Source organism: Pelophylax lessonae (genome assembly GCF_965119305.1).
Source record: "Pelophylax lessonae genome assembly, chromosome: 13".
Taxonomy (NCBI): Eukaryota; Metazoa; Chordata; class Amphibia; order Anura; family Ranidae; genus Pelophylax; species Pelophylax lessonae.
Window position 1 is genome coordinate 4142845 of NC_138780.1, and position 26103 is coordinate 4168947.

General features: G+C 55.6%; 1 protein-coding gene across 1 annotated transcript; it reads right to left on the minus strand.

The window, feature by feature from the left end:
• On the minus strand, window positions 1-24634 carry SELENBP1 (selenium binding protein 1). Its single transcript, XM_082242718.1, has 12 exons — window positions 24545-24634; window positions 15266-15322; window positions 15041-15153; window positions 13007-13192; window positions 12795-12915; window positions 12525-12707; window positions 8585-8766; window positions 7574-7652; window positions 2804-2925; window positions 2159-2251; window positions 1859-1977; window positions 1-250 (listed from the first exon to the last, which is right to left on the minus strand). Exons 1-12 carry the CDS (start codon window positions 24546-24548, stop codon window positions 88-90), a joined length of 1422 nt encoding a protein of 473 aa, XP_082098844.1. The 5' UTR covers window positions 24549-24634; the 3' UTR covers window positions 1-87.
• Window positions 24635-26103: the final 1469 nt, after the last annotated feature.

Consider the following 26103-nt stretch of genomic DNA (forward strand, 5'->3'; position numbering starts at 1 on the left):
ATATTTAGATGCTGGGGGAGGGGTTGAGGGTGTTGCATTTTGATGTTGGAGGAGGGGTTGGGGGTGTTACATTTAGATGCTGGGGTGTTAGATCCAGATGTCGGAGCTGCAGTCTCCTCCCTCGTAGCGGCACTCATGGGCGAGAACGGGACCGTCCGGCTCCTTCCCGAAATCCACCAGGAAGTTCTCGTTGATGCAGAGTCCTCCCTTCTTTGTATCCACATCAATCTGCATCATGACGGCGCCTTCCCTAAGGGGGGGGAGCGGTTAGAAGGAGACAAGCTGGGGGTAGGCAGAAGGATGACCAGAAGGGGAGAGAAGAAGTCAGGAAGGATGAGGGAGAGGAGAGGTCAGAGACACGTTGGGGGGAGAGCAGAGGTCGAGGGGGGCAGGAGAGGTGAAGTCAGAGGGGAACACGTTGGGGGATGGGGGGGGTGGAGAAGTTAAGTCAGACGGGGAAGGGAAGAGGTGAGGGTAGGCAGAGAACAAAAAGGTCAACGCGAGACTAAGCGGAGGAGAAAAAGAGTAAGGGAGAGAGGCCAGGAAGTAGAAGGGGGTGGGAAAGGAGCGGGACAAAGGAAAAGAGGAGGGGTAAGAGGCGTGACAAAGGAAAAGAGGAGGGGTAAGAGGCGTGACAAAGGAAAAGAGGAGGGGGTAAGGGGCGTGACAAAGGAAAAGAGGAGGGGGGTAAGGGGCGGGGGCAAAGGAAAAGAGGAGAGGGTAAGGGGCGGGACAACGGAAAAAAGGAGGGGGGTAAGGGGCGGGACAAAGGAAAAGAGGGGGGTAAGGGGCGGGGCAAAGGAAAAGAGGAGGAGGAAGGGGCAGGACAGATGACAGGAGGAGGGAAAGGGGTAGGACAGAGGAGGAGGGGAAGGGGTGGGACAACGGATTAGAGGAGGGGAAGGGGTGGGACAAAGGAGAAGGGAAGGGGGTGGGACAGAGGAGGGGGAATGGGTGGGGCAGAGGAGACAAGGTGGAAAAGGGGTGGGGCAGAGGAAAAGAGGATGGGGTGGGACAAAGGAGGAGAAGGGCTTGGAGGTGAGGCAGAGGAGAGTACGAGGAGGGAAGGGGGTGGGACAGAGGTGGGGGAATGGGTGGGGCAGAGGAGACAAGGAGGAAAAGGGGTGGGGCAGAGGAAAAGAGGAGGGGGACAAAAGGAGAAGGGGTGGGGGCGAGGCAGAGGAGAAGAGGATGGGAAGGGGGTGGGACAAAGGAGGAGAAGGGCTTGGAGGTGAGGCAGAGGAGAGTACGAGGGGAAGGGGGCGGGACAGAGGAGAGTACGAGGGGAAGGGGATGGGACAAAGGAGAAGGGGAAGGGGCGGGCAGAGGAGAAGAGGAGGGGAAGGGGCGGGACAGAGGAGAGTACGAGGGGAAGGGGGGGGGGGAAGGGGTGGCATTAGATGAGAAGGGGGAGAGGGGGAGGATGAGAGGGGGTGGAACAGAAGAGGAGAGAGGGGATACAGAAGAGGAGAGAGGGGAAATAGAAGAGGAGAGAGGGGAAACAGAAGAGGAGAGAGGGGAAACAGAAGAGGAGAGAGGGGAAACAGAAGAGGAGAGAGGGGAAACAGAAGAGGAGAGAGGGGAAACAGAAGAGGAGAGAGGGGAAACAGAAGAGGAGAGAGGGGAAACAGAGGAGAAAAGGGGGCAACAGAGGAGAAAAGGGGGCAACAGAGGAGAAAAGGGGGCAACAGAGGAGGAGCACAGGGGAGGAGGAGGAGAGGAGGAACAGAGGAGGAGGAGAGGAGGAACAGAGGAGGAGGAGAGGAGGAGGAGAGGAGGAACAGAGGAGGAGGAGGAGAGGAGGAACAGAGGAGAAGGAGAGGAGGAACAGAGGAGCCGGTTCCCGGCGGTCCCTTACTTGATCATGTCCGGGTAGAACTGTTTGTCCCAGGCGCTGTAGAGCGAGGTGGTGGCGTAGAGCCTCTTCCCATCCAGGCTGAGTTGGATCATCTGAGGTCCCCCCGGAATCTTCTTCCCCTGCACAGGAGATATTTACTAAGCATTACCCGGGGAACGTTCACATATCAGAATATAGAGGAATCCCCTTCTACATTCAAATGAAAATATGATACAGCAAACAGAGGAGGAAGAAGAGAGGGGTCACTATTCCCCCTCCTCCCCATACAGACACCGGGGGGGTATAATAGGGAGCGCTCACTTTGATGAATACTGGATCCGGCTGACATTTTAGCTCCTTATCTTCCAGCACCTTCACCGCACCGCCCTTTTGAATGCTGCCACCAAGAAAGATCTGGAAGAAAAATAAGGTGACAAAATACTAGACAGACACAGGGGACCTCAGCATCAAACCTTTCTACCTTTCTTATTTTTCCTTTGCTATAATTTCACAACTTTACTGCTTTTGATGTAAAGAACCCTTCCCATACCACTCTTGCTGTAAAGAACACTTCCTATACCATTTTAAATATAAATAATTCTTCCCACACCACTAATACTGTAAGGAGCCCTACCTTTTCCACTCTTATTGCAAATATTTGCATAACACTCTTACTGGGAAGAGCCCTTCCCATACCGCTCTTACTGGGAAGAGCCCTTCCCATACTGCAGGTGAAATCTCTGTTCCTCATACAGAAATAGAGGCTAAATCCACCCACTGGGGACACAGGCACGAATGAAAACCAAGCAGGGTCTCCGAGAAGCCCTTTCCATAATGCTTTTACCATGAAGAACCCTCCCATACTGAAGGTGAAATCTCTCAAGATATGGACTGCGGTTGCCTAATCCCAGAAATTAGAGGGGCTGGTGGGATCTCTCATATTAAGGGGGGGGGGGGTTCACTCACCTGCCCCACCAGTTTGGGGTGACACGTGTCGGTGATGTCATACTGCCTGATGTCGCCGTGCACCCAGTTGCAGAAGTACAAGAAGCGATCGTCCAGAGAAATCAGGATATCCGAGATGATCCCTGAGAAGAGGGAGGACAGACATGACTACAACTCCTCCCTCCATCCTCCCGGTGTACAGGCCCCTCCCCCTGGACTGAAATCCTCCAGGTGTACTGGCTCCTCCCCCTAGACTGAAATCCTCCCTCCATCCACCAGGTGTACCAGCTCCTCCCTCTGGACTGAAAGGGTAGTAGAGGTGAGGTGAGGGTGGGGTCAGTAGGAGAGTAGAGCTGAGGTGGGGGGTGTCAGTCGAGGAGTAGAGGTGAGGTGAAGGTGGGGGGGGGGTGTCAGTAGAGGTGGGGGGGGTAGAGGTGAGGTGGGTCAATAGGAGAGTAGAGGTGAGGTGAGGGTGGGGTCAGTAGGTGAGGTGAGGGTGGGGTCAGTAGAGGAGTAGAGGTGAGGTGGAGGTGTGGGGGGGTGTCAGAGGTGAGGTGAAGGTGGGTCAGTAGGAGAGTAGAGGTGAGGGTGTGGGGGGGGGGTGTCAGAGGAGTAGAGGTGAGGTGATGTGAGGGGGGGGGGGTAGAGGTGAGGTGGGGTCAGTAGTAGAGTAGAGTAGAGGTGAGGTGGGGACAGTAGGTGAGTAGAGGTGAGGTGGGGACAGTAGGGGAGTAGAGGTGAGGTGGGGTCAGTAGGGAGGTAGAGGTGAGGTGGGGTCAGTAGAGGTGAGGTGGGGGCAGTAGGAGAGTAGAGGTGAGGTGGGGTGTCAGTAGGGCAGTAGAGGTGAGGTGGGGTCAGTAGGGGAGTAGAGGTGAGGTGGGGTCAGTAGGGGTGTAGAGGTGAGGTGGGGGTGGATCAGTAGGGGAGTAGAGGTGAGGTGGGGGTGGATCAGTAGGGGAGTAGAGGTGAGGTGGGGACAGTAGGGGAGTAGAGGCGAGGTGGGGTCAGTAGGGGAGTAGAGGTGAGGTGGGGTCAGTAGGGGAGTAGAGGTGAGGTGGGGTCAGTAGGGGAGTAGAGGTGAGGTGGGGTCAGTAGGGGTGAGGTGGGGTCAGTAGGGGAGTAGAGGTGAGGTGGGGTCAGTAGGGGAGTAGAGGTGGGGGTGGATCAGTAGGGGAGTAGAGGTGAGGTGGGGTCAGTAGGGGAGTAGAGGTGAGGTGGGGGTGGGGTGTCAGTAGGGCAGTAGAGGTGAGGTGGGGTCAGTAGGGGTGTAGAGGTGAGGTGGGGTCAGTAGGGGAGTAGAGGTGAGGTGGGGTCAGTAGGGGTGTAGAGGTGAGGTGGGGTCAGTAGGGGAGTAGAGGTGAGGTGGGGGTGGGGTGTCAGTAGGGCAGTAGAGGTGAGATGGGGACAGTAGGGGAGTAGAGGTGAGGTGGGGTCAGTAGGGGAGTAGAGGTGAGGTGGGGACAGTAGGGGAGTAGAGGTGAGGTGGGGACAGTAGGGGAGTAGAGGTGAGGTGGGGACAGTAGGGGAGTAGAGGTGAGGTGGGGACAGTAGGGGAGTAGAGGTGAGGTGGGGACAGTAGGGGAGTAGAGGTGAGGTGGGGTCAGTAGGAGAGTAGAGGTGAGGTGGGGGGTCAGTAGGGGTGTAGAGGTGAGGTGGGGTCAGTAGGGGTGTAGAGGTGAGGTGGGGGTGGATCAGTAGGGGAGTAGAGGTGAGGTGGGGACAGTAGTGGAGTAGAGGTGAGGTGGGGACAGTAGGGGAGTAGAGGTGAGGTGGGGTCAGTAGGGGTGTAGAGGTGAGGTGGGGGTGGATCAGTAGGGGAGTAGAGGTGAGGTGGGGACAGTAGTGGAGTAGAGGTGAGGTGGGGACAGTAGGGGAGTAGAGGTGAGGTGGGGACAGTAGTGGAGTAGAGGTGAGGTGGGGACAGTAGGGGAGTAGAGGTGAGGTGGGGTCAGTAGGGGTGTAGAGGTGAGGTGGGGGTGGATCAGTAGGGGAGTAGAGGTGAGGTGGGGACAGTAGTGGAGTAGAGGTGAGGTGGGGACAGTAGGGGAGTAGAGGTGAGGTGGGGACAGTAGTGGAGTAGAGGTGAGGTGGGGACAGTAGGGGAGTAGAGGTGAGGTGGGGTCAGTAGGGGTGTAGAGGTGAGGTGGGGGTGGATCAGTAGGGGAGTAGAGGTGAGGTGGGGACAGTAGTGGAGTAGAGGTGAGGTGGGGACAGTAGGGGAGTAGAGGTGAGGTGGGGACAGTAGGGGAGTAGAGGTGAGGTGGGGGGTCAGTAGTTGAGTAGAGGTGAGGTGGGGGCAGTAGGAGAGTAGAGGTGAGGTGGGGGGTCAGTAGAGGAGTAGAGGTGAGGTGGGGACAGTAGGGCAGTAGAGGTGAGGTGGGGACAGTAGGGGAGTAGAGGTGAGGTGGGGTCAGTAGGAGAGTAGAGGTGAGGTGGGGGGTCAGTAGAGGAGTAGAGGTGAGGTGGGGACAGTAGGGCAGTAGAGGTGAGGTGGGGACAGTAGGAGAGTAGAGGTGAGGTGGGGACAGTAGGGGAGTAGAGGTGAGGTGGGGTCAGTAGGAGAGTAGAGGTGAGGTGGGGGGTCAGTAGGGGTGTAGAGGTGAGGTGGGGTCAGTAGGGAGGTAGAGGTGAGGTGGGGTCAGTAGGGAGGTAGAGGTGAGGTGGGGTCAGTAGGGAGGTAGAGGTGAGGTGGGGGTGGATCAGTAGGGGAGTAGAGGTGAGGTGGGGACAGTAGGGGAGTAGAGGCGAGGTGAGTATAGGTGAGGTGGGGGTAGTAGGGGAGTAGAGGTGAGGTGGGGTCAGTAGGGCAGTAGAGGTGAGGTGGGGTCAGTAGGGAGGTAGAGGTGAGGTGGAGGTGGGGTCAGTAGGAGTAGAGGTGAGGTGGGGGGGAGGAGGGGTGTCAGTAGGGAGGTAGAGGTGAGGTGGGGTCAGTAGGGGAGGTGAGGTGGGGGTGGATCAGTAGGGCAGTAGAGGTGAGGTGGGGACAGTAGGGGAGTAGAGGCGAGGTGAGTATAGGTGAGGTGGGGGTAGTAGGGGAGTAGAGGTGAGGTGGGGGTGGGGTGTCAGTAGGGCAGTAGAGGTGAGGTGGGGTCAGTAGGGGTGTAGAGGTGAGGTGGGGTCAGTAGGGAGGTAGAGGTGAGGTGGGGGGTCAGTAGGTGAGGTGGAAGTGAAGTGGGGTCAGTAGGGACGTAGAGGTGAGGTGGGGTCAGGTGAGGTGGGGGTGGGGTGTCAGTAGGAGAGTAGAGGTGAGGTGGAGGTGGGGTCAGTAGGAGTAGAGGTGAGGTGGGGGGGAGGAGGGGTGTCAGTAGGGAGTAGAGGTGAGGTGGGGTCAGTAGGAGTAGAGGTGAGGTGGGGGAGGGGTGTCAGTAGGAGTAGAGGTGAGGTGGGGGTGGGGTGGCAGTAGAGGTGAGGTGGGGTCAGTAGGAGTAGAGGTGAGGTGGGGGGGAGGAGGGGTGTCAGTAGGGAGTAGAGGTGAGGTGGGGTCAGTAGGAGTAGAGGTGAGGTGGGGGAGGGGTGTCAGTAGGAGTAGAGGTGAGGTGGGGGGAGGAGGGGTGTCGGTAGGGAGTAGAGGTGAGGTGGGGGTGGGGTGTCAGTAGAGGTGAGGTGGGGTCAGTAGGAGTAGAGGTGAGGTGGGGGGGGAGGAGGGGTGTCAGTAGGGAGTAGAGGTGAGGTGGGGACAGTAGGCGAGTAGAGGTGAGGTGGAGGGGAGGAGGGGTGTCGGTAGGGAGTAGAGGTGAGGTGGGGGTGGGGTGGCAGTAGAGGTGAGGTGGGGTCAGTAGGAGTAGAGGTGAGGTGGGGGTGGGGTGGCAGTAGAGGTGAGGTGGGGGGAGGAGGGGTGTCGGTAGGGAGTAGAGGTGAGGTGGGGGTGGGGTGTCAGTAGAGGTGAGGTGGGGTCAGTAGGAGTAGAGGTGAGGTGGGGGGGGGGTGTCAGTAGGAGTAGAGGTGAGGTGGGGGGGAGGAGGGGTGTCAGTAGGGAGTAGAGGTGAGGTGGGGTCAGTAGGAGTAGAGGTGAGGTGGGGGTGGGGTGTCAGTAGAGGTGAGGTGGGGTCAGTAGGAGTAGAGGTGAGGTGGGGGGGAGGAGGGGTGTCAGTAGGTAGGGTGAGTAGTGGAGTCAGGTGAGTGGATCTCCTCCCCCCCATTATACGAGGCCGCTGTTTCCCCGAGGCGTCAGCGTTACATTGATGACATTGATAGGACGGATCTTTACGAGGATTTTATGGGGAGATTGTAGAAGGTGAGACGATCATCGGGTTATAAATAAGTTTCCAGCTTTATGGCGGCACTCATATAAAACCTTCCCATGGTCATGACACGCCCTATTATAGACCCGATGATGTCATTACTGGGACTCTGTGCAATGCAGGCAAATCATGGCTGGTGGGCGGGGCCAGCACAAAGCTTCCTGAAAACATCCCAACACTTCTCTCAAGAGCCTTCAGCCCTGAGGCAAGCAGTGGGAGGAGTTATGCAAATATTTAAAAAAGTGCCTTGACGGGTGTGTCAGTCTGGAGGAGTGGGTGTTCCTAGGCAGGCTGCATTAGGTAACGCCCATATGTGCTGCTGAGCTTCCACGATTGAAAGAACTGATAAAAGGGGCGGGGCCAGGGATGATGAACTAGAAGACATCCTCCAGCCAGGAAATGGGGCGGGGCTCTGACTTGCTACAGCTTCTAATGCACATTGTGAGAAGCTCACAGGGTGCAATGAAATCACAGGAAGCTGTTTTTTTGGGGGGGGGGGGGAAACAAAGCCATGCTCTCACCCAATCAGGGTCGTCATACAGCTACTCACCCGGCATATCTGGTAGTGCCCAGCCCTCCACCTTCTTAGATGGCACCTGGATGACCTTCTCAGCCGCCCATTTTCCATCCTGTGGGGGGGGGGGGGGGGGTGGTAAAAATGCATAAAATATCAAAAAATAAAATATCAATCATATAGCAAGTATTGGTATAGATCTGCGATCAGCTCCTTCACAGGACATAGATTTTAAAGCAGAAATCGGTTTAAAAAATAAAAAAAAAAAAAAAAAAAGGAAGAAAGAAAGAAAAAGAAAGAAGAAGAAAACATAAAAAGAAGGGTGGAAAAATAAAGAAAGGAGGATGAAAGAAAGAGTGACTCAATAAAGGATTAAAATAAAATCTGCAGTACACCTTTTCCACCACAAGATGTCCTCAGTCTTCCAAATGGCCAATATCATTCAACCAGCCACCATGGAGCTCATATCTCTCCATCACTCTGCTCTCTCCTCCTATCAGCGTGATCTTTGTTAACACATGAGCACTGCAGAAGAATGGATTGGTTCCCTGTGCTGCGACTCCCTCTCCCAGTCTGAGCTCTGCTGTACTTTATAAGGCCAATATCCGGTCATATTAAAGGACCTACACTGTTGGTATTTTAAGGTTTGAATATAATTGCTTCACCAATTATTGATAAATTATTAAACTGTATCCATGCAAACAAGGCAATGGTATACAGTCTCTAAACAGTTACCCCGGTATGCTCCTCCCCCTGCTTCTATACCCGCCTTCCTGGCCTACTGCATGAAACATGTCACCCCGATTATGCGGTTCTCACGTCACCTCGGGGTCAGGTCATGTGATCATAGTAAACCTTTAGGATTACGCTCATGTTGAGAGTTTCAGTGGGAGTGGCCAATTCCATTATCTACAGAACAGATGCAGGCAAGAATCAGCAGGAAAGGTTGCCAACGTTGCACAAAGCTGATCTGGAGAAAAGTATTTTTTTTCCCCCCCAATAAAACGTTGAGCAGAGAAGGAGCCCCCATCCCCCACACCCACTCACCGCCGTCTTGTAGAAGCGGAAGATGGAGGCGCCGAGCGCGCAGCCGACGAATCCCTGCGCAGCGTCCGGGTTGTGCAGGAATCGGATCTCCAGAGGAATCAGTCCGTCCGCCCCCAGGTCCAGCGTCTGGATGCGGGTGTGCTTCGTCCAATCCCACACGTGGATTTTCTGACCATAGAGTCCTAGGATAAAGCAAGAGGGGGATTGGAGCAAAGGTCACATGACTGGGGGGGGGGGAAGGTGTATATTGGAGGCACAGAGGGAGGGTTGGGGTATAATAGAGGGACAGAGGGGGGGGGATTGGGGTATAATAGAGGGACAGAGGGAGGGTCAGGGGGATAATAGAGGGACAGAGGGAAGATTGGGGTATAATAGAAGGACAGAGGGGAGATTGGGGTATAATAGGACAGAGGGAGGATTGGGGTATAATAGAAGGACAGAGGGAGGATTGGGGTATAATAGAAGGACAGAGGGGGGATTGGGGTATAATAGAAGGACAGAGGGGGGATTGGGGTATAATAGAGGGACAGAGGGGGGATTGGGGTATAATAGAAGGACAGAGGGGGGATTGGGGTATAATAGAAGGACAGAGGGGGGATTGGGGTATAATAGAAGGACAGAGGGAGGATTGGGGAATAATAGAAGGACAGAGGGAGGATTGGGGTATAATAGAAGGACAGAGGGAGGATTGGGGTATAATAGAGGGACAGAGGGGGGATTGGGGTATAATAGGACAGAGGGAGGATTGGGGTATAATAGAAGGACAGAGGGGGGATTGGGGTATAATAGAAGGACAGAGGGGGGATTGGGGTATAATAGAAGGACAGAGGGGGGATTGGGGTATAATAGAGGGACAGAGGGGGGATTGGGGTATAATAGAAGGACAGAGGGGGGATTGGGGTATAATAGAAGGACAGAGGGGGGATTGGGGTATAATAGAAGGACAGAGGGAGGATTGGGGAATAATAGAAGGACAGAGGGAGGATTGGGGTATAATAGAAGGACAGAGGGAGGATTGGGGTATAATAGAGGGACAGAGGGGGGATTGGGGTATAATAGGACAGAGGGAGGATTGGGGTATAATAGAAGGACAGAGGGAGGATTGGGGTATAATAGAGGGACAGAGGGGGGATTGGGGTATAATAGAAGGACAGAGGGGGGATTGGGGTATAATAGAAGGACAGAGGGAGGATTGGGGTATAATAGAGGGACAGAGGGAGGATTGGGGTATAATAGAGGGACAGAGGGGGGATTGGGGTATAATAGGACAGAGGGAGGATTGGGGTATAATAGAAGGACAGAGGGAGGATTGGGGTATAATAGAGGGACAGAGGGGGGATTGGGGTATAATAGAAGGACAGAGGGGGGATTGGGGTATAATAGAAGGACAGAGGGGGGATTGGGGTATGATAGAAGGACAGAGGGAGGATTGGGGTATAATAGAGGGACAGAGGGAGGATTGGGGTATAATAGAGGGACAGAGGGGGGATTGGGGTATAATAGGACAGAGGGAGGATTGGGGTATAATAGAAGGACAGAGGGAGGATTGGGGTATAATAGAGGGACAGAGGGGGGATTGGGGTATAATAGAAGGACAGAGGGGGGATTGGGGTATAATAGAAGGACAGAGGGAGGATTGGGGTATAATAGAGGGACAGAGGGAGGATTGGGGTATAATAGAGGGACAGAGGGGGGATTGGGGTATAATAGGACAGAGGGAGGATTGGGGTATAATAGAAGGACAGAGGGAGGATTGGGGTATAATAGAGGGACAGAGGGGGGATTGGGGTATAATAGAAGGACAGAGGGGGGATTGGGGTATAATAGAAGGACAGAGGGGGGATTGGGGTATGATAGAAGGACAGAGGGAGGATTGGGGTATAATAGAGGGACAGAGGGAGGATTGGGGTATAATAGAGGGACAGAGGGGGGATTGGGGTATAATAGGACAGAGGGAGGATTGGGGTATAATAGAAGGACAGAGGGAGGATTGGGGTATAATAGAGGGACAGAGGGGGGATTGGGGTATAATAGAAGGACAGAGGGGGGATTGGGGTATAATAGAAGGACAGAGGGGGGATTGGGGTATGATAGAAGGACAGAGGGAGGATTGGGGTATAATAGAGGGACAGAGGGAAGATTGGGGTATAATAGAAGGACAGAGGGGAGATTGGGGTATAATAGGACAGAGGGAGGATTGGGGTATAATAGAAGGACAGAGGGGGGATTGGGGTATGATAGAAGGACAGAGGGAGGATTGGGGTATAATAGAGGGACAGAGGGAGGATTGGGGTATAATAGAGGGACAGAGGGAGGATTGGGGTATAATAGAAGGACAGAGGGGGGATTGGGGTATAATAGGACAGAGGGAGGATTGGGGTATAATAGAGGGACAGAGGGAGGATTGGGGTATAATAGAGGGACAGAGGGAGGATTGGGGTATAATAGAGTGACAGAGGGGGGATTGGGGTATAATAGAAGGACAGAGGGGGGATTGGGGTATAATAGAGGGACAGAGGGGGGATTGGGGTATAATAGAGGGACAGAGGGGGGATTGGGGTATAATAGAGGGACAGAGGGGGGATTGGGGTATAATAGAGGGACAGAGGGGGGATTGGGGTATAATAGAGGGACAGAGGGAGGGATTGGGGTATAATAGAAGGACAGAGGGGGGATTGGGGTATAATAGAGGGACAGAGGGGGGATTGGGGTATAATAGAGGGACAGAGGGGGGATTGGGGTATAATAGAAGGACAGAGGGGGGATTGGGGTATAATAGAGGAACAGAGGGAGGATTGGGGTATAATAGAGGGACAGAGGGGGGATTGGGGTATAATAGAAGGACAGAGGGGGGATTGGGGTATAATAGAGGGACAGAGGGAGGATTGGGGTATAATAGAGGGACAGAGGGAGGATTGGGGTATAATAGAAGGACAGAGGGGGGATTGGGGTATAATAGAAGGACAGAGGGAGGATTGGGGTATAATAGAGGGACAGAGGGAGGATTGGGGTATAATAGAAGGACAGAGGGGGGATTGGGGTATAATAGAAGGACAGAGGGGGGATTGGGGTATAATAGAGGGACAGAGGGGGATTGGGGTATAATAGAGGGACAGAGGGAGGATTGGGGTATAATAGAAGGACAGAGGGGGGATTGGGGTATAATAGAAGGACAGAGGAGGGATTGGGGTATAATAGAGGGACAGAGGGGGATTGGGGTATAATAGAGGGACAGAGGGAGGATTGGGGTATAATAGAGGGACAGAGGGGATTGGGGTATAATAGAGGGACAGAGGGGGGATTGGGGTATAATAGAAGGATAGAGGGAGGATTGGGGTATAATAGAGGGACAGAGGGAGGATTGGGGTATAATAGAAGGACAGAGGGGGGATTGGGGTATAATAGAGGGACAGAGGGAGGATTGGGGTATAATAGAAGGACAGAGGGGGGATTGGGGTATAATAGAAGGACAGAGGGGGGATTGGGGTATAATAGAGGGACAGAGGGGGGATTGGGGTATAATAGAGGGACAGAGGGGGGATTGGGGTATAATAGAAGGACAGAGGGGGGATTGGGGTATAATAGAGGGACAGAGGGAGGATTGGGGTATAATAGAAGGACAGAGGGGGGATAGGTGGGGGTTGGGGTATAATAGAGGGACAGAGGGAGGATTGGGGTATAATAGAGGGACAGAGGGGGGGTTGGGGTATAATAGAAGGACAGAGGGAGGATTGGGGTATAATAGAAGGACAGAGGGGGGATTGGGGTATAATAGAGGGACAGAGGGGGGATTGGGGTATAATAGAGGGACAGAGGGAGGATTGGGGTATAATAGAGGGACAGGTGGGGGTTGGGGTAGTAATGGATGAATTCGGCTCTCAGTAGTCCTGTCTTGTACCAGTTATTGTCCCCCTACCCCCCCCCCCCATCTTCTCCTTACCCGCCTTCACGTCCTCTATGTTGAACCCTACGGAGAAGGCTTTCGGCGCTCCCCACTCTGTGCTGATCATGACGTTGTGACGCGGTTGGTACCAGAAGTCGTAGCCAAAGGGCGCAGCGTTGCCCTCCACCTCCCAGTTCCCCTTCACCTCGAACGTCTCTCCGTCCAGCAGCACGAAGCCTCCTGAGATACAGAAATTGGTTGACGTTACAAGGAGAACTGCCTAAAATAAACCCCGGAGGCCCAGTGGGCGTAGAAGATGGTTCTCACCTTTGCCGTTCCCGGCGGGGTCCCCCAGAGAGCTGATCATGATCTCTCCGCAGCCCAGGCAGTGCGAGGTGTGCATGTACGCCAGGCCGCATTTCTTTTGCACCTCCTCCGGCTCCACCACCTGTACAGAGGAGAATCCCGGTCAGCTTGGGGCCCACATACATGGGAGCTGTCCAGCCAGTCCTGAGAGGAGCCGATTGGAGGATGCTCACCTTGTGGATGCGGGGAGCCTTGCGGTCGGTGCCCACGTCCACCACGTAGATGCGGGAGGAGATGAGGCTGGGGAGGATGAGCTTGTCCCGGACTTTGGTGACGTCCCCGAAGCAGCTGCTGCAGGTGTTCCAGCCGGAGTGGTGGAGCTCATCGTTCAGGTTGGGCATCGGCAGGCGGTGGATGACCTGGAAGGAGCAGCAGGTGAGTCATAGCTGGCATCTGGAACCTCATCTGTTGGATACCTGCCTGTCTGTACCCGCCCACTCACCCCGATGAGCACCTGGCTGTACCCACCCACTTACCTGGTGAGCCCCTGTCTGTACCCACTCCCTTACCCAGGTGAACACCTGGCTATACCTGCTCCCTTACCCAGATGAGCACCTGGCTGTACCCATCCACACACACCTGTGAGCACCTGGCTGTACCCGCCCATTTACCCCGGTGAGCACCTGGCTGTACCCGCCCACTTACCCCGGTGAGCACCTGGCTGTACCCGCCCACTTACCCCAGTGGAGCACCTGTCTGTACCCGACCCCCTTCCCCAGGGGAGCACCTGTCTGTACCCGACCCCCTTCCCCAGGGGAGCACCTGTCTGTACCCGACCCCCTTCCCCAGGGGAGCACCTGGCTGTACCCGCCCCCTTCCCCAGGGGAGCACCTGGCTGTACCCGCCCCCTTCCCCAGGGGAGCACCTGGCTGTACCCGACCCCCTTCCCCAGGGGAGCACCTGGCTGTACCCGCCCACTTACCCCAGTGAGCACCTAGCTGTACCAACTCCCTTACCCAGGTGAACACCTGTCTGTACCCACCTATTTACCCCAGTGAGCACCTGGCCGTACCCGACCCCCTTCCCCAGGGGAGCACCTGGCTGTACCAGACCCCCTTCCCCAGGGGAACACCTGGCTGTAGCCGCCCACTTACCCCAGTGAGCACCTAGCTGTACCCACTGGTGAACACCTGTCTGTACCCACCTATTTACCCCAGTGAGCACCTGTCTGTACCTGACCCCCTTCCCCAGGGGAGCACCTGTCTGTACCCGACCCCCTTCCCCAGGTGAACACCTGCCTGTACCCGACCCCTTCCTAAGGGGAGCACCTGTCTGTACCCGACCCCTTCCACAGGGGAGCACCTGTCTGTACCCGACCCCCTTCCACAGGGGAGCACCTGTCTGTACCCGACCCCCTTCCACAGGGGAGCACCTGTCTGTACCCGACCCCCTTCCACAGGGGAGCACCTGTCTGTACCCGACCCCCTTCCACAGGGGAGCACCTGTCTGTACCCGACCCCCTTCCACAGGGGAGCACCCGTCTGTACCCGACCCCCTTCCCCAGGGGAGCACCCGTCTGTACCCGACCCCCTTCCCCAGGGGAGCACCCGTCTGTACCCGACCCCCTTCCCCAGGGGAGCACCCGTCTGTACCCGACCCCCTTCCCCAGGGGAGCACCCGTCTGTACCCGACCCCCTTCCCCAGGGGAGCACCCGTCTGTACCCGACCCCCTTCCCCAGGGGAGCACCCGTCTGTACCCGACCCCCTTCCCCAGGGGAGCACCCGTCTGTACCCGACCCCCTTCCCCAGGGGAGCACCCGTCTGTACCCGACCCCCTTCCACAGGGGAGCACCCGTCTGTACCCGACCCCCTTCCCCAGGGGAGCACCCGTCTGTACCCGACCCCCTTCCCCAGGGGAGCACCCGTCTGTACCCGACCCCCTTCCCCAGGGGAGCACCCGTCTGTACCCGACCCCCTTCCCCCACTGAGCACCCATCTGTACCTGCCTCCTTCCCCCTCTGAGCACCTGCCTGTACCCGCCCCCCTTCCCCTTCAGCCATTCCCTGCAGCAGGAGGAAGAGGACCACCCCAAGGTTCAGGAACACTCTCAGTGTTATCTTCACCAAAACCGATCAGACAATTCCAACCCACACTCCACCTATAACTGAAATATTCCTTTTGGGTGGGGCGGCCCTCAGTTACTCATAAATGCAGCTTCAGGGCCCTCCCCCGAGGAACGAACATGCTATGAGATTTCTGAGTCTCACCTGGGAGTATTGGGGAGATTTGGGGTCCACATCCACCGTGGCCAGGTAGTCAGGCTTGTTGATGCCGGTGTTGCGGTATATGCAGGGGACGTAGATCAGCTCCTCTTTGGGGCCTGTACAGGACAGACATGGTGAGAGGTAAGACACAGGGGCCACACAAACTAGGGGCCACAGATAGCCCCGGATCATAAAAGCTTGGGGTCACAGCGGGGGGGGGGGGGTTACCTTTCATGGCATCCAGAGGAGATTTGTATCCGGGTCCACTACATGATCCACACTTAGCTGGAAAGCAATAAAGAATATTAATAAAGGAAAGCACAAGAGCGGACAGGCGGTAGAGTGGTGGGTGAGTCAGGCGGTAGGGTGGGGGGTGGCTGCGGGCGGTAGGTGGTTCCAAGTGCTCAGGTGGTAGGCGAGTCAGGCGGTAGGGTGGTGGGTGGCTGCGGGCAGTCAGGCGGTAGGGTGGTAGGTGGCTGCGGGCGGTCAGGCGGTAGGTGGCTGCGGACAGTCAGGCGGTAGGGTGGTGGGTGGCTGCGGACAGTCAGGCGGTAGGGTGGTAGGTGGCTGCGGACAGTCAGGCGGTAGGGTGGTGGGTGGCTGCGGACAGTCAGGCGGTAGGGTGGTGGGTGGCTGCGGACAGTCAGGCTGTAGGGTGGTAGGTGGCTGCGGACAGTCAGGCGGTAGGGTGGTGGGTGGCTGCGGGCGGTCAGGCGGCAGGTGGCTGCGGACAGTCAGGCGGTAGGGTGGTGGGTGGCTGCGGACAGTCAGGCGGTAGGGTGGTGGGTGGCTGCGGACAGTCAGGCGGTAGGGTGGTGGGTGGCTGCGGACAGTCAGGCGGTAGGGTGGTGGGTGGCTGCGGACAGTCAGGCTGTAGGGTGGTAGGTGGCTGCGGACAGTCAGGCGGTAGGGTGGTGGGTGGCTGCGGGCGGTCAGGCGGTAGGTGGCTGCGGACAGTCAGGCGGTAGGGTGGTGGGTGGCTGCGGACAGTCAGGCGGTAGGGTGGTGGGTGGCTGCGGACAGTCAGGCGGTAGGGTGGTGGGTGGCTGCGGACAGTCAGGCGGTAGGGTGGTGGGTAGCTGCGGACAGTCAGGCGGTAGGGTGGTGGGTAGCTGCGGGCGGTAGGGTGGTGGGTGGCTGCGGGCAGTCAGGCGGTAGGGTGGTAGGTGGCTGCGGACAGTCAAGCGGTAGGGTGGTGGGTGGCTGCGGACAGTCAGGCGGTAGGGTGGTGGGTAGCTGCGGACAGTCAGGCGGTAGGGTGGTGGGTAGCTGCGGGCGGTAGGGTGGTGGGTGGCTGCGGGCAGTCAGGCGGTAGGGTGGTGGGTGGCTGCGGGCGGTAGGGTGGTGGGTGGCTGCGGACAGTCAGGCGGTAGGGTGGTGGGTGGCTGCGGACAGTCAGGCGGTAGGGTGGTGGGTAGCTGCGGACAGTCAGGCGGTGGGTGAGTCAGGCTGTAAGATGCGGTGTGCCAGCAGTCAGCAGGTTGTGGGTAAATAATTTTGCAGACTCTGGGAGGGGCACACAGGGCGCTGGCATCCGCCATGTATGATTGCTCTGTGTGGGGAGAGATTACTGCCTGCAGGGCGGGCACAGGAGCGCGCTAGAGATGCCAACACAGGAGATGATACAGTTTGACATTGTTCAGTGGCACAGAGGAGGGGGCGCTTGTTATATGAATTGATTAGCTATCATTCGATACATCGCATTGATCTATAGATTGGTCTGTTGTATCAATCTATAAAATAGATCCATCGGACAGATCTATAAATGGATACAGATCTATAAATGGATACAGATCTATAAATGGATACAGATCTATAAATGGATACAGATCTATAAATTGATCCAAGGGACAGATCCATAGATTGATCCATCGGACGGATCTATACATTAATACAGCGATCTGATCTATAGATTGATCCATCGGATCAGAACACGGACATGATGAAATGTTACAATTGGATCTTTGTCGGGATTGTTCTAGGACTGCGTGGATTGGACGCTGGGATTGGACGCCGGTATCTGCGCGGTCCGGCCGGGAGGATTTCGCTTTTCCCGCAGAGCGGAGAAGATAAACAAAAATTCCAGGAATTTCCTCGCCGCGTTCTCCCTCCTCTGACCATTAATCCAGAATCATTTTCCCCAATCAATAAGAGGAATTGCGGCGTCTGAGCGCTCCTGGGGGCGGAGCTCCGGCCTGAGAACGTTGCATAATTTTATGGCAGAAGCAGGGAGATTTTATAGAAGCGGCGTGAGATTTATTGATCGTATAATTGTGTTTATTATATGGAATTCTTGCTGTGTGGGGGAGGGGGGGGCGCCTACGTGCGGATGAGGACCATCTGCCGGGTCACTGACCGCCGCTGCGCGCCCCCATTATAAATTCTGATGTATGGAGAGCGTCTAACGACCAATCAGAACCTTCCCTCGCCATAGAGAAGCCGTGCGCTCATGCCTCCATTTCTCCAGGATGGGGGGGGGGGTTTCATGCCATTACATTTGATTACAAAGGACATTGGGGGGCCCATTTCTGAGTCAGCCCCCCCTCCCCAAATGTGACTACTGAACCCCCCTGTGTAGGGACGGATGGCAGGTAGAGCTCCACTTTAAGCAGCCGCCTCCCAGTATGCTGCATGGCTCAGCTCTATAAAGGTGACCTTTCACCGTTATCTTACCCCCCCCCCCCTCATAAAGATGTTTATAGTTTTAGGTTTACTGCCCCTTAAACTGGACCGGTTATACAGGAATCGAATATAAAAAAGGAAAATAAATTGCGGAGTAATCAGCGGTGGAAAATCCCCGGTCCGGGCTCTATAGTGGTCACTGCGCTGTGTGTGATTGCGGAGTAATCAGCAGTGGAAAATCCCCGGTCCGGGCTCTATAGTGGTCACTGCGCTGAGTGTGATTCTTGGGTGCAGGGGGTGAATTGGGCATGCTAGGTTGGGTGTGTATAGACAGACAGGTATGGAAATATGGGCGATATGTGGAACGCCTAGATGTCGCAACCCGTTGCTCAAAAATTTGGAGCTGCTCCCACTTTATTCGCGGATTAGAAAGTTCTGAACGCCTCCGGAGCTCTCCTATCCTCGGCCAGATTCAGCAAACTGCCGGAGGCACTCAAGGCACGCCAAGGTGGCCTCTCCCCTGTTCTGCATGCATAAAGGGTGTATAAACTTCAATAGACGACATTTAAGGCATTCTAAAGTGCCCATAGATGATGTATAAGGCATGCTAAAGTGTCTGACCCCCCCCCCCCCCCCCCCATGGATGATGTATAAGGCATGCTAAAGTGTCTGACCCCCCCCCCCCCCCCCATGGATGATGTATAAGGCATGCTAAAGTGTCTGACCTCCCCCCCCCCCCCCCCCATGGATGATGTATAAGGCATGCTAAAGTGTCTGACCTCCCCCCCCCCCCCCCCATGGATGATGTATAAGGCATGCTAAAGTGTCTGACCTCCCCCCCCCCCCCCATGGATGATGTATAAGGCATGCTAAAGTGTCTGACCCCCCCCCCCCCATGGATGATGTATAAGGCATGCTAAAGTGTCTGACCCCCCCCCCCCCCCCCATGGATGATGTATAAGGCATGCTAAAGTGTCTGACCTCCCCCCCCCCCCCCCCCCATGGATGATGTATAAGGCATGCTAAAGTGTCTGACCCCCCCCCCCCCCCATGGATGATGTATAAGGCATGCTAAAGTGTCTGACCCCCCCCCCATGGATGATGTATAAGGCATGCTAAAGTGTCTGACCTCCCCCCCCCCCCATGGATGATGTATAAGGCATGCTAAAGTGTCTGACCTCCCCCCCCCCCCATGGATGATGTATAAGGCATGCTAAAGTGTCTGACCTCCCCCCCCCCCATGGATGATGTATAAGGCATGCTAAAGTGTCTGACCCCCCCCCCCCCCATGGATGATGTATAAGGCATGCTAAAGTGTCTGACCCCCCCCCCCCCATGGATGATGTATAAGGCATGCTAAAGTGTCTGACCCCCCCCCCCACAAGGATGATGTATGCGGCATGCTAAAGTGTCTGACCCCCCCCCCCCCCCATGGGTGATGTATAAGGCATGCTAAAGTGTCTGACCCCCCCCCCCCCATGGATGATGTATAAGGCATGCTAAAGTGTCTGACCCCCCCCCCCACAAGGATGATGTATGCGGCATGCTAAAGTGTCTGACCCCCCCCCCCCCCCCCATGGGTGATGTATAAGGCATGCTAAAGTGTCTGACCCCCCCCCCCCCATGGGTGATGTATAAGGCATGCTAAGGTGTCTGACCCCCCCCCCCCATGGATGATGTGTACGGCATGCTAAAGTGTCTGACCCCCCCCATGGGTGATGTATAAGGCATGCTAAAGTGTCTGACCCCCCCCCATGGGTGATGTATAAGGCATGCTAAGGTGTCTGACCCCCCCCCCCATGGATGATGTGTACGGCATGCTAAAGTGTCTGACCCCCCCCCCCCCACAAGGATGATGTATAAGGCATGCTAAAGTGTCTGACCCCCCCCCCCCCCCCATGGGTGATGTATAAGGCATGCTAAAGTGTCTGACCCCCCCCCATGGGTGATGTATAAGGCATGCTAAGGTGTCTGACCCCCCCCCCCCATGGATGATGTGTACGGCATGCTAAAGTGTCTGACCCCCCCCCATGGGTGATGTATAAGGCATGCTAAGGTGTCTGACCCCCCCCCCCCATGGATGATGTGTACGGCATGCTAAAGTGTCTGACCCCCCCCCATGGGTGATGTATAAGGCATGCTAAAGTGTCTGACCCCCCCCCCCCCCCATGGATGATGTATAAGGCATGCTAAAGTGTCTGACCCCCCCCCCCCCCCATGGGTGATGTATAAGGCATGCTAAAGTGTCTGACCCCCCCCCATGGGTGATGTATAAGGCATGCTAAGGTGTCTGACCCCCCCCCCCCCATGGATGATGTGTACGGCATGCTAAAGTGTCTGACCCCCCCCCATGGGTGATGTATAAGGCATGCTAAAGTGTCTGACCCCCCCCCCCCCCCATGGATGATGTATAAGGCATGCTAAAGTGTCTGACCCCCCCCCCCCCCATGGATGATGTATAAGGCATGCTAAAGTGTCTGACCCCCCCCCCCCCCCCATGGATGATGTATAAGGCATGCTAAAGTGTCTGACCCCCCCCCCCATGGATGATGTATAAGGCATGCTAAAGTGTCTGACCCCCCCCCCCCCCCATGGATGATGTATAAGGCATGCTAAAGTGTCTGACCCCCCCCCCCCCCCATGGATGATGTATAAGGCATGCTAAAGTGTCTGACCCCCCCCCCCCATGGATGATGTATAAGGCATGCTAAAGTGTCTGACCCCCCCCCCCCCATGGATGATGTATAAGGCATGCTAAAGTGTCTGACCCCCCCCCCCCCCATGGATGATGTATAAGGCATGCTAAAGTGTCTGACCCCCCCCCATGGATGATGTATAAGGCATGCTAAAGTGTCTGACCCCCCCCCATGGATGATGTATAAGGCATGCTAAAGTGTCTGACCTCCCCCCCCCCCCATGGATGATGTATAAGGCATGCTAAAGTGTCTGACCCCCCCCCATGGATGATGTATAAGGCATGCTAAAGTGTCTGACCCCCCCCCCCCCCCATGGATGATGTATAAGGCATGCTAAAGTGTCTGACCCCCCCCCCACAAGGATGATGTATGCGGCATGCTAAAGTGTCTGACCCCACCCCCCCCCCATGGGTGATGTATAAGGCATGCTAAAGTGTCTGACCCCCCCCCATGGGTGATGTATAAGGCATGCTAAGGTGTCTGACCCCCCCCCCCCATGGATGATGTGTACGGCATGCTAAAGTGTCTGACCCCCCCCATGGGTGATGTATAAGGCATGCTAAGGTGTCTGACCCCCCCCCCATGGATGATGTGTACGGCATGCTAAAGTGTCTGACCCCCCCCCCACAAGGATGATGTATAAGGCATGCTAAGGTGTCTGACCCCCCCCCCCCCATGGATGATGTATGCGGCATGCTAAAGTGTCTGACCCCCCCCCCCCCATGGGTGATGTATAAGGCATGCTAAAGTGTCTGACCCCCCCCCATGGGTGATGTATAAGGCATGCTAAGGTGTCTGACCCCCCCCCCCCATGGATGATGTGTACGGCATGCTAAAGTGTCTGACCCCCCCCATGGGTGATGTATAAGGCATGCTAAAGTGTCTGACCCCCCCCATGGATGATGTATAAGGCATGCTAAAGTGTCTGACCCCCCCCCCCCATGGGTGATGTATGCGGCATGCTAAAGTGTCTGACCCCCCCCCCCATGGGTGATGTATGCGGCATGCTAAAGTGTCTGACCCCCCCCCCCCATGGGTGATGTATGCGGCATGCTAAAGTGTCTGACCCCCCCCCCCCATGGGTGATGTATGCGGCATGCTAAAGTGTCTGACCCCCCCCCATGGATGATGTATGCGGCATGCTATAGTGACCTTAGATGCAGTATTATTATACGTCATTCCAGCATGCCGGCTGTGTCTATAATCCTGGGATGGGCGATGGATGCGGCTTCTCACCCAGCATTACTAACTGTAGAGTGCAAACCTGGGGCATGGCGGCCAATCAGCTTCTAACTTCATCTTCAATTAAGCAAGAACGATAAAACCTGGAAACTGATTGGACGCTTGTCTGTGATTGGACATTTGCTTGATGGGGATTGGACACTCGTTTGAGATTGGAATCTTCTCTGTGATTTAATGCAAGTCTCTGATTGGACGCCAATCTGTGATTGGACGCTTGTCTAAGATCGGACGCTGATCTGGGATCGAACGCTCGCTTGTGATTGGACAGTGATCTGTGATTGGATGCTGATCTGGGATCGAACGCTCGCTTGTGGTCGGAAGCTTGCCTGTGATTGGACAGTGATCTGGGATTGGATGAGAATCTGGGATTGGACGCTCTCCTGTGGTCAGAAGCTTGTCTATGATTGGACGCTTGCCTGTTATTGGACACGGATCTGGGATCGAACACTCGCTTGTGATTGTACAGTGATTGGACGCTGATCTGGGATCGAATGCTCGCTTGTGATTGGACGCTGATCTGGGATCGAACGCTCGCTTGTGATTGGACGCTGATCTGGGATCGAACGCTCGCTTGTGATTGTACAGTGATTGGACGCTGATCTGGGATCGAACGCTCGCTTGTGATTGGACGCTGATCTGGGATCGAACGCTTGCTTGTGATTGGACAGTGATTGGACGCTGATCTGAGATCGAACGCACGCTTGTGATTGGACAGTGATTGGACGCTGATCTGAGATCGAACACTCGCTTGTGATTGGACGCTGATCTGAGATCGAACACTCGCTTGTGATTGGACGCTGATCTGGGATCGAACGCTCGCTTGTGATTGTACAGTGATTGGACGCTGATCTGGGATCGAACGCTTCCTTGTGATTGGACAGTGATCTGTGATCGGACACTCGCTTGTGATTGGACAGTGATCTGTGATTGGATGCTGATCTGGGATCGAACGCTCGCTTGTGGTCGGAAGCTTGCCTGTGATTGGACAGTGATCTGGGATTGGATGAGGATCTGGGATTGGACGCTCTCCTGTGGTCAGAAGCTTGTCTATGATTGGACGCTTGCCTGTTATTGGACACGGATCTGGGATCGAACACTCGCTTGTGATTGGACGCTGATCTGGGATCGAATGCTCGCTTGTGATTGGACGCTGATCTGGGATCGAACGCTCGCTTGTGATTGGACAGTGATTGGACGCTGATCTGGGATCGAACGCTCGCTTGTGATTGGACGCTGATCTGAGATCGAACGCACGCTTGTGATTGGACAGTGATTGGACGCTGATCTGAGATCGAACGCACGCTTGTGATTGGACAGTGATTGGACGCTGATCTGAGATCGAACGCACGCTTGTGATTGGACAGTGATTGGACGCTGATCTGAGATCGAACGCACGCTTGTGATTGGACAGTGATTGGACGCTGATCTGAGATCGAACACTCGCTTGTGATTGGACGCTGATCTGGGATCGAACGCTCGCTTGTGATTGTACAGTGATTGGACGCTGATCTGGGATCGAACGCTTGCTTGTGATTGGACAGTGATCTGTGATCGGACACTCGCTTGTGATTGGACAGTGATCTGTGATCGGACGCTCGCTTGTGATTGGACGCTGATCTGGGATCGAACGATTGCTTGTGATTGGACAGTGATCTGTGATCGGACGCTCGCTTGTGATTGGACAGTGATCTGTGATCGGACGCTCGCTTGTGATTGGACGCTGATCTGGGATCGAACGATTGCTTGTGATTGGACAGTGATCTGTGATCGGACGCTCGCTTGTGATTGGACAGTGATTGGACGCTGATCTGGGATCGAACGCTCGCTTGTGATTGGACGCTGATCTGGGATCGGACACTCGCTTGTGATTGGACGCTGATCTGTGATCGGACACTCGCTTGTGATTGGACAGTGATTGGACGCTGATCTGGGATCGAACACTCGCTTGTGATTGGACAGTGATTGGACGCTGATCTGGGATCGAACACTCGCTTGTGATTGGACAGTGATTGGACGCTGATCTGGGATCGAACGCTCGCTTGTGATTGGACGCTGATCTGGGATCGGACACTCGCTTGTGATTGGACAGTGATCTGTGATCGGACGCTCGCTTGTGATTGGACAGTGATTGGACGCTGATCTGTGATCGGACGCTCGCTTGTGATTGGACAGTGATTGGACGCTGATCTGGGATTGAACACTCGCTTGTGATTGGACAGTGATTGGACGCTGATCTGGGATCGAACGCTCGCTTGTGATTGGACGCTGATCTGGGATCGGACACTCGCTTGTGATTGGACAGTGATCTGTGATCGGACGCTCGCTTGTGATTGGACAGTGATTGGACGCTGATCTGGGATTGAACACTCGCTTGTGATTGGACAGTGATCTGTGATCGAACACTCACCTGTGATTGGTAGCTTGTCTAGGATCAGACGCTGATCTGTGATTGGACACTCACCTGTGATTGGTAGCTTGCCTGGGATCGGATGCTGATCTGTGATTGGACGCTCACCTACCGTCCCCTTCATTGGTGTGTGGGCCCCTCTCACTGCTCAGATACCTGACGAGAGCCTTAAACGATGTCCTGACCTTGCAATACCATCTGCCTGGCTGCTGGAGATCCAATCACTAGCAAAATCCCCCCCCCCCCGCGCAAGCAAGCAGCAAGTGAAGTCCCAACTCGCCTATTGGGGGGGTTTTCAGAGGGCAGCGCCAGCCCCCGGGTCTCCTCCAGGACAAAGCAGCAAGCATGCAGCCAGTGAAGTCACCACGCCCCCCACCTGCCTGTTTCAGCCAGTGGATTACCATGACAGCTGATTGGGGGGGGGACATGAACCCCCCTATGAGACCCTCAGACACCCCAGGGGATCAGAGAGTGGTCAGGAAAAGGAGTGAGAGTCAGAGAGGAGGGGGCAGGGGGAGGGGGGCTGAGGAAGAGTCTCACCCATGGCGCTGCGCTCTCTCGTCCTTCCCAGCTTCTGGCTGACCTGTGATCAGACTGTGAGCTCTGCCAGCATGTGCTTACATAGTAAGGGGAGGGGTAAGGGGCGGGGCCAAGGAGGGGCCCCAAAGGGGGGGGAGAGGGAGGGGGTCATGGAATTTATAATTACTGAATGCAGAGCAACAATCCGAAACTTTCCATTCTCTGCCCATTATGAGGAGTTCCCACCATCCCTGTGCCCATTATGAGGGGTTCCCACCATCCCTGTGCCCATTATGAGGGGTTCCCACCATCCCTGTGCCCATTATGAGGGGTTCCCACCATCCCTGTGCCCATTATGAGGGGTTCCCACCATCCCTGTGCCCATTATGAGGGGTTCCCACCATCCCTGTGCCCATTATGAGGGGTTCCCACCATCCCTGTGCCCATTATGAGGGGTTCCCACCATCCCTGTGCCCATTATGAGGGGTTCCCACCATCCCTGTGCCCATTATGAGGGGTTCCCACCATCCCTGTGCCCATTATGAGGGGTTCCCTCCATCCCTGTGCCCATTATGAGGAGTTCCCACCATCCCTGTGCCCATTATGAGGAGTTCCCTCCATCCCTGTGCCCATTATGAGGAGTTCCCACCATCCCTGTGCCCATTATGAGGGGTTCCCACCATCCCTGTGCCCATTATGAGGGGTTCCCACCATCCCTGTGCCCATTATGAGGAGTTCCCTCCATCCCTGTGCCCATTATGAGGAGTTCCCTCCATCCCTGTGCCCATTATGAGGGGTTCCCTCCATCCCTGTGCCCATTATGAGGAGTTCCCTCCATCCCTGTGCCCATTATGAGGGGTTCCCTCCATCCCTGTGCCCATTATGAGGAGTTCCCTCCATCCCTGTGCCCATTATGAGGGGTTCCCACCATCCCTGTGCCCATTATGAGGGGTTCCCTCCATCCCTGTGCCCATTATGAGGGGTTCCCACCATCCCTGTGCCCATTATGAGGGGTTCCCACCATCCCTGTGCCCATTATGAGGGGTTCTCACCATCCCTGTGCCCATTATGAGGAGTTCCCTCCATCCCTGTGCCCATTATGAGGAGTTCCCACCATCCCTGTGCCCATTATGAGGGGTTCCCACCATCCCTGTGCCCATTATGAGGGGTTCCCACCATCCCTGTGCCCATTATGAGGGGTTCCCACCATCCCTGTGCCCATTATGAGGAGTTCCCACCATCCCTGTGCCCATTATGAGGGGTTCCCACCATCCCTGTGCCTATTATGAGGGGTTCCCTCCATCCCTGTGCCTATTATGAGGGGTTCCCTCCATCCCTGTGCCCATTATGAGGGGTTCCCTCCATCCCTGTGCCTATTATGAGGGGTTCCCTCCATCCCTGTGCCCATTATGAGGGGTTCCCTCCATCCCTGTGCCTATTATGAGGGGTTCCCTCCATCCCTGTGCCCATTATGAGGAGTTCCCACCATCCCTGTGCCCATTATGAGGGGTTCCCACCATCCCTGTGCCCAGTATGAGGGGTTCCCTCCATCCCTGTGCCCATTATGAGGAGTTCCCACC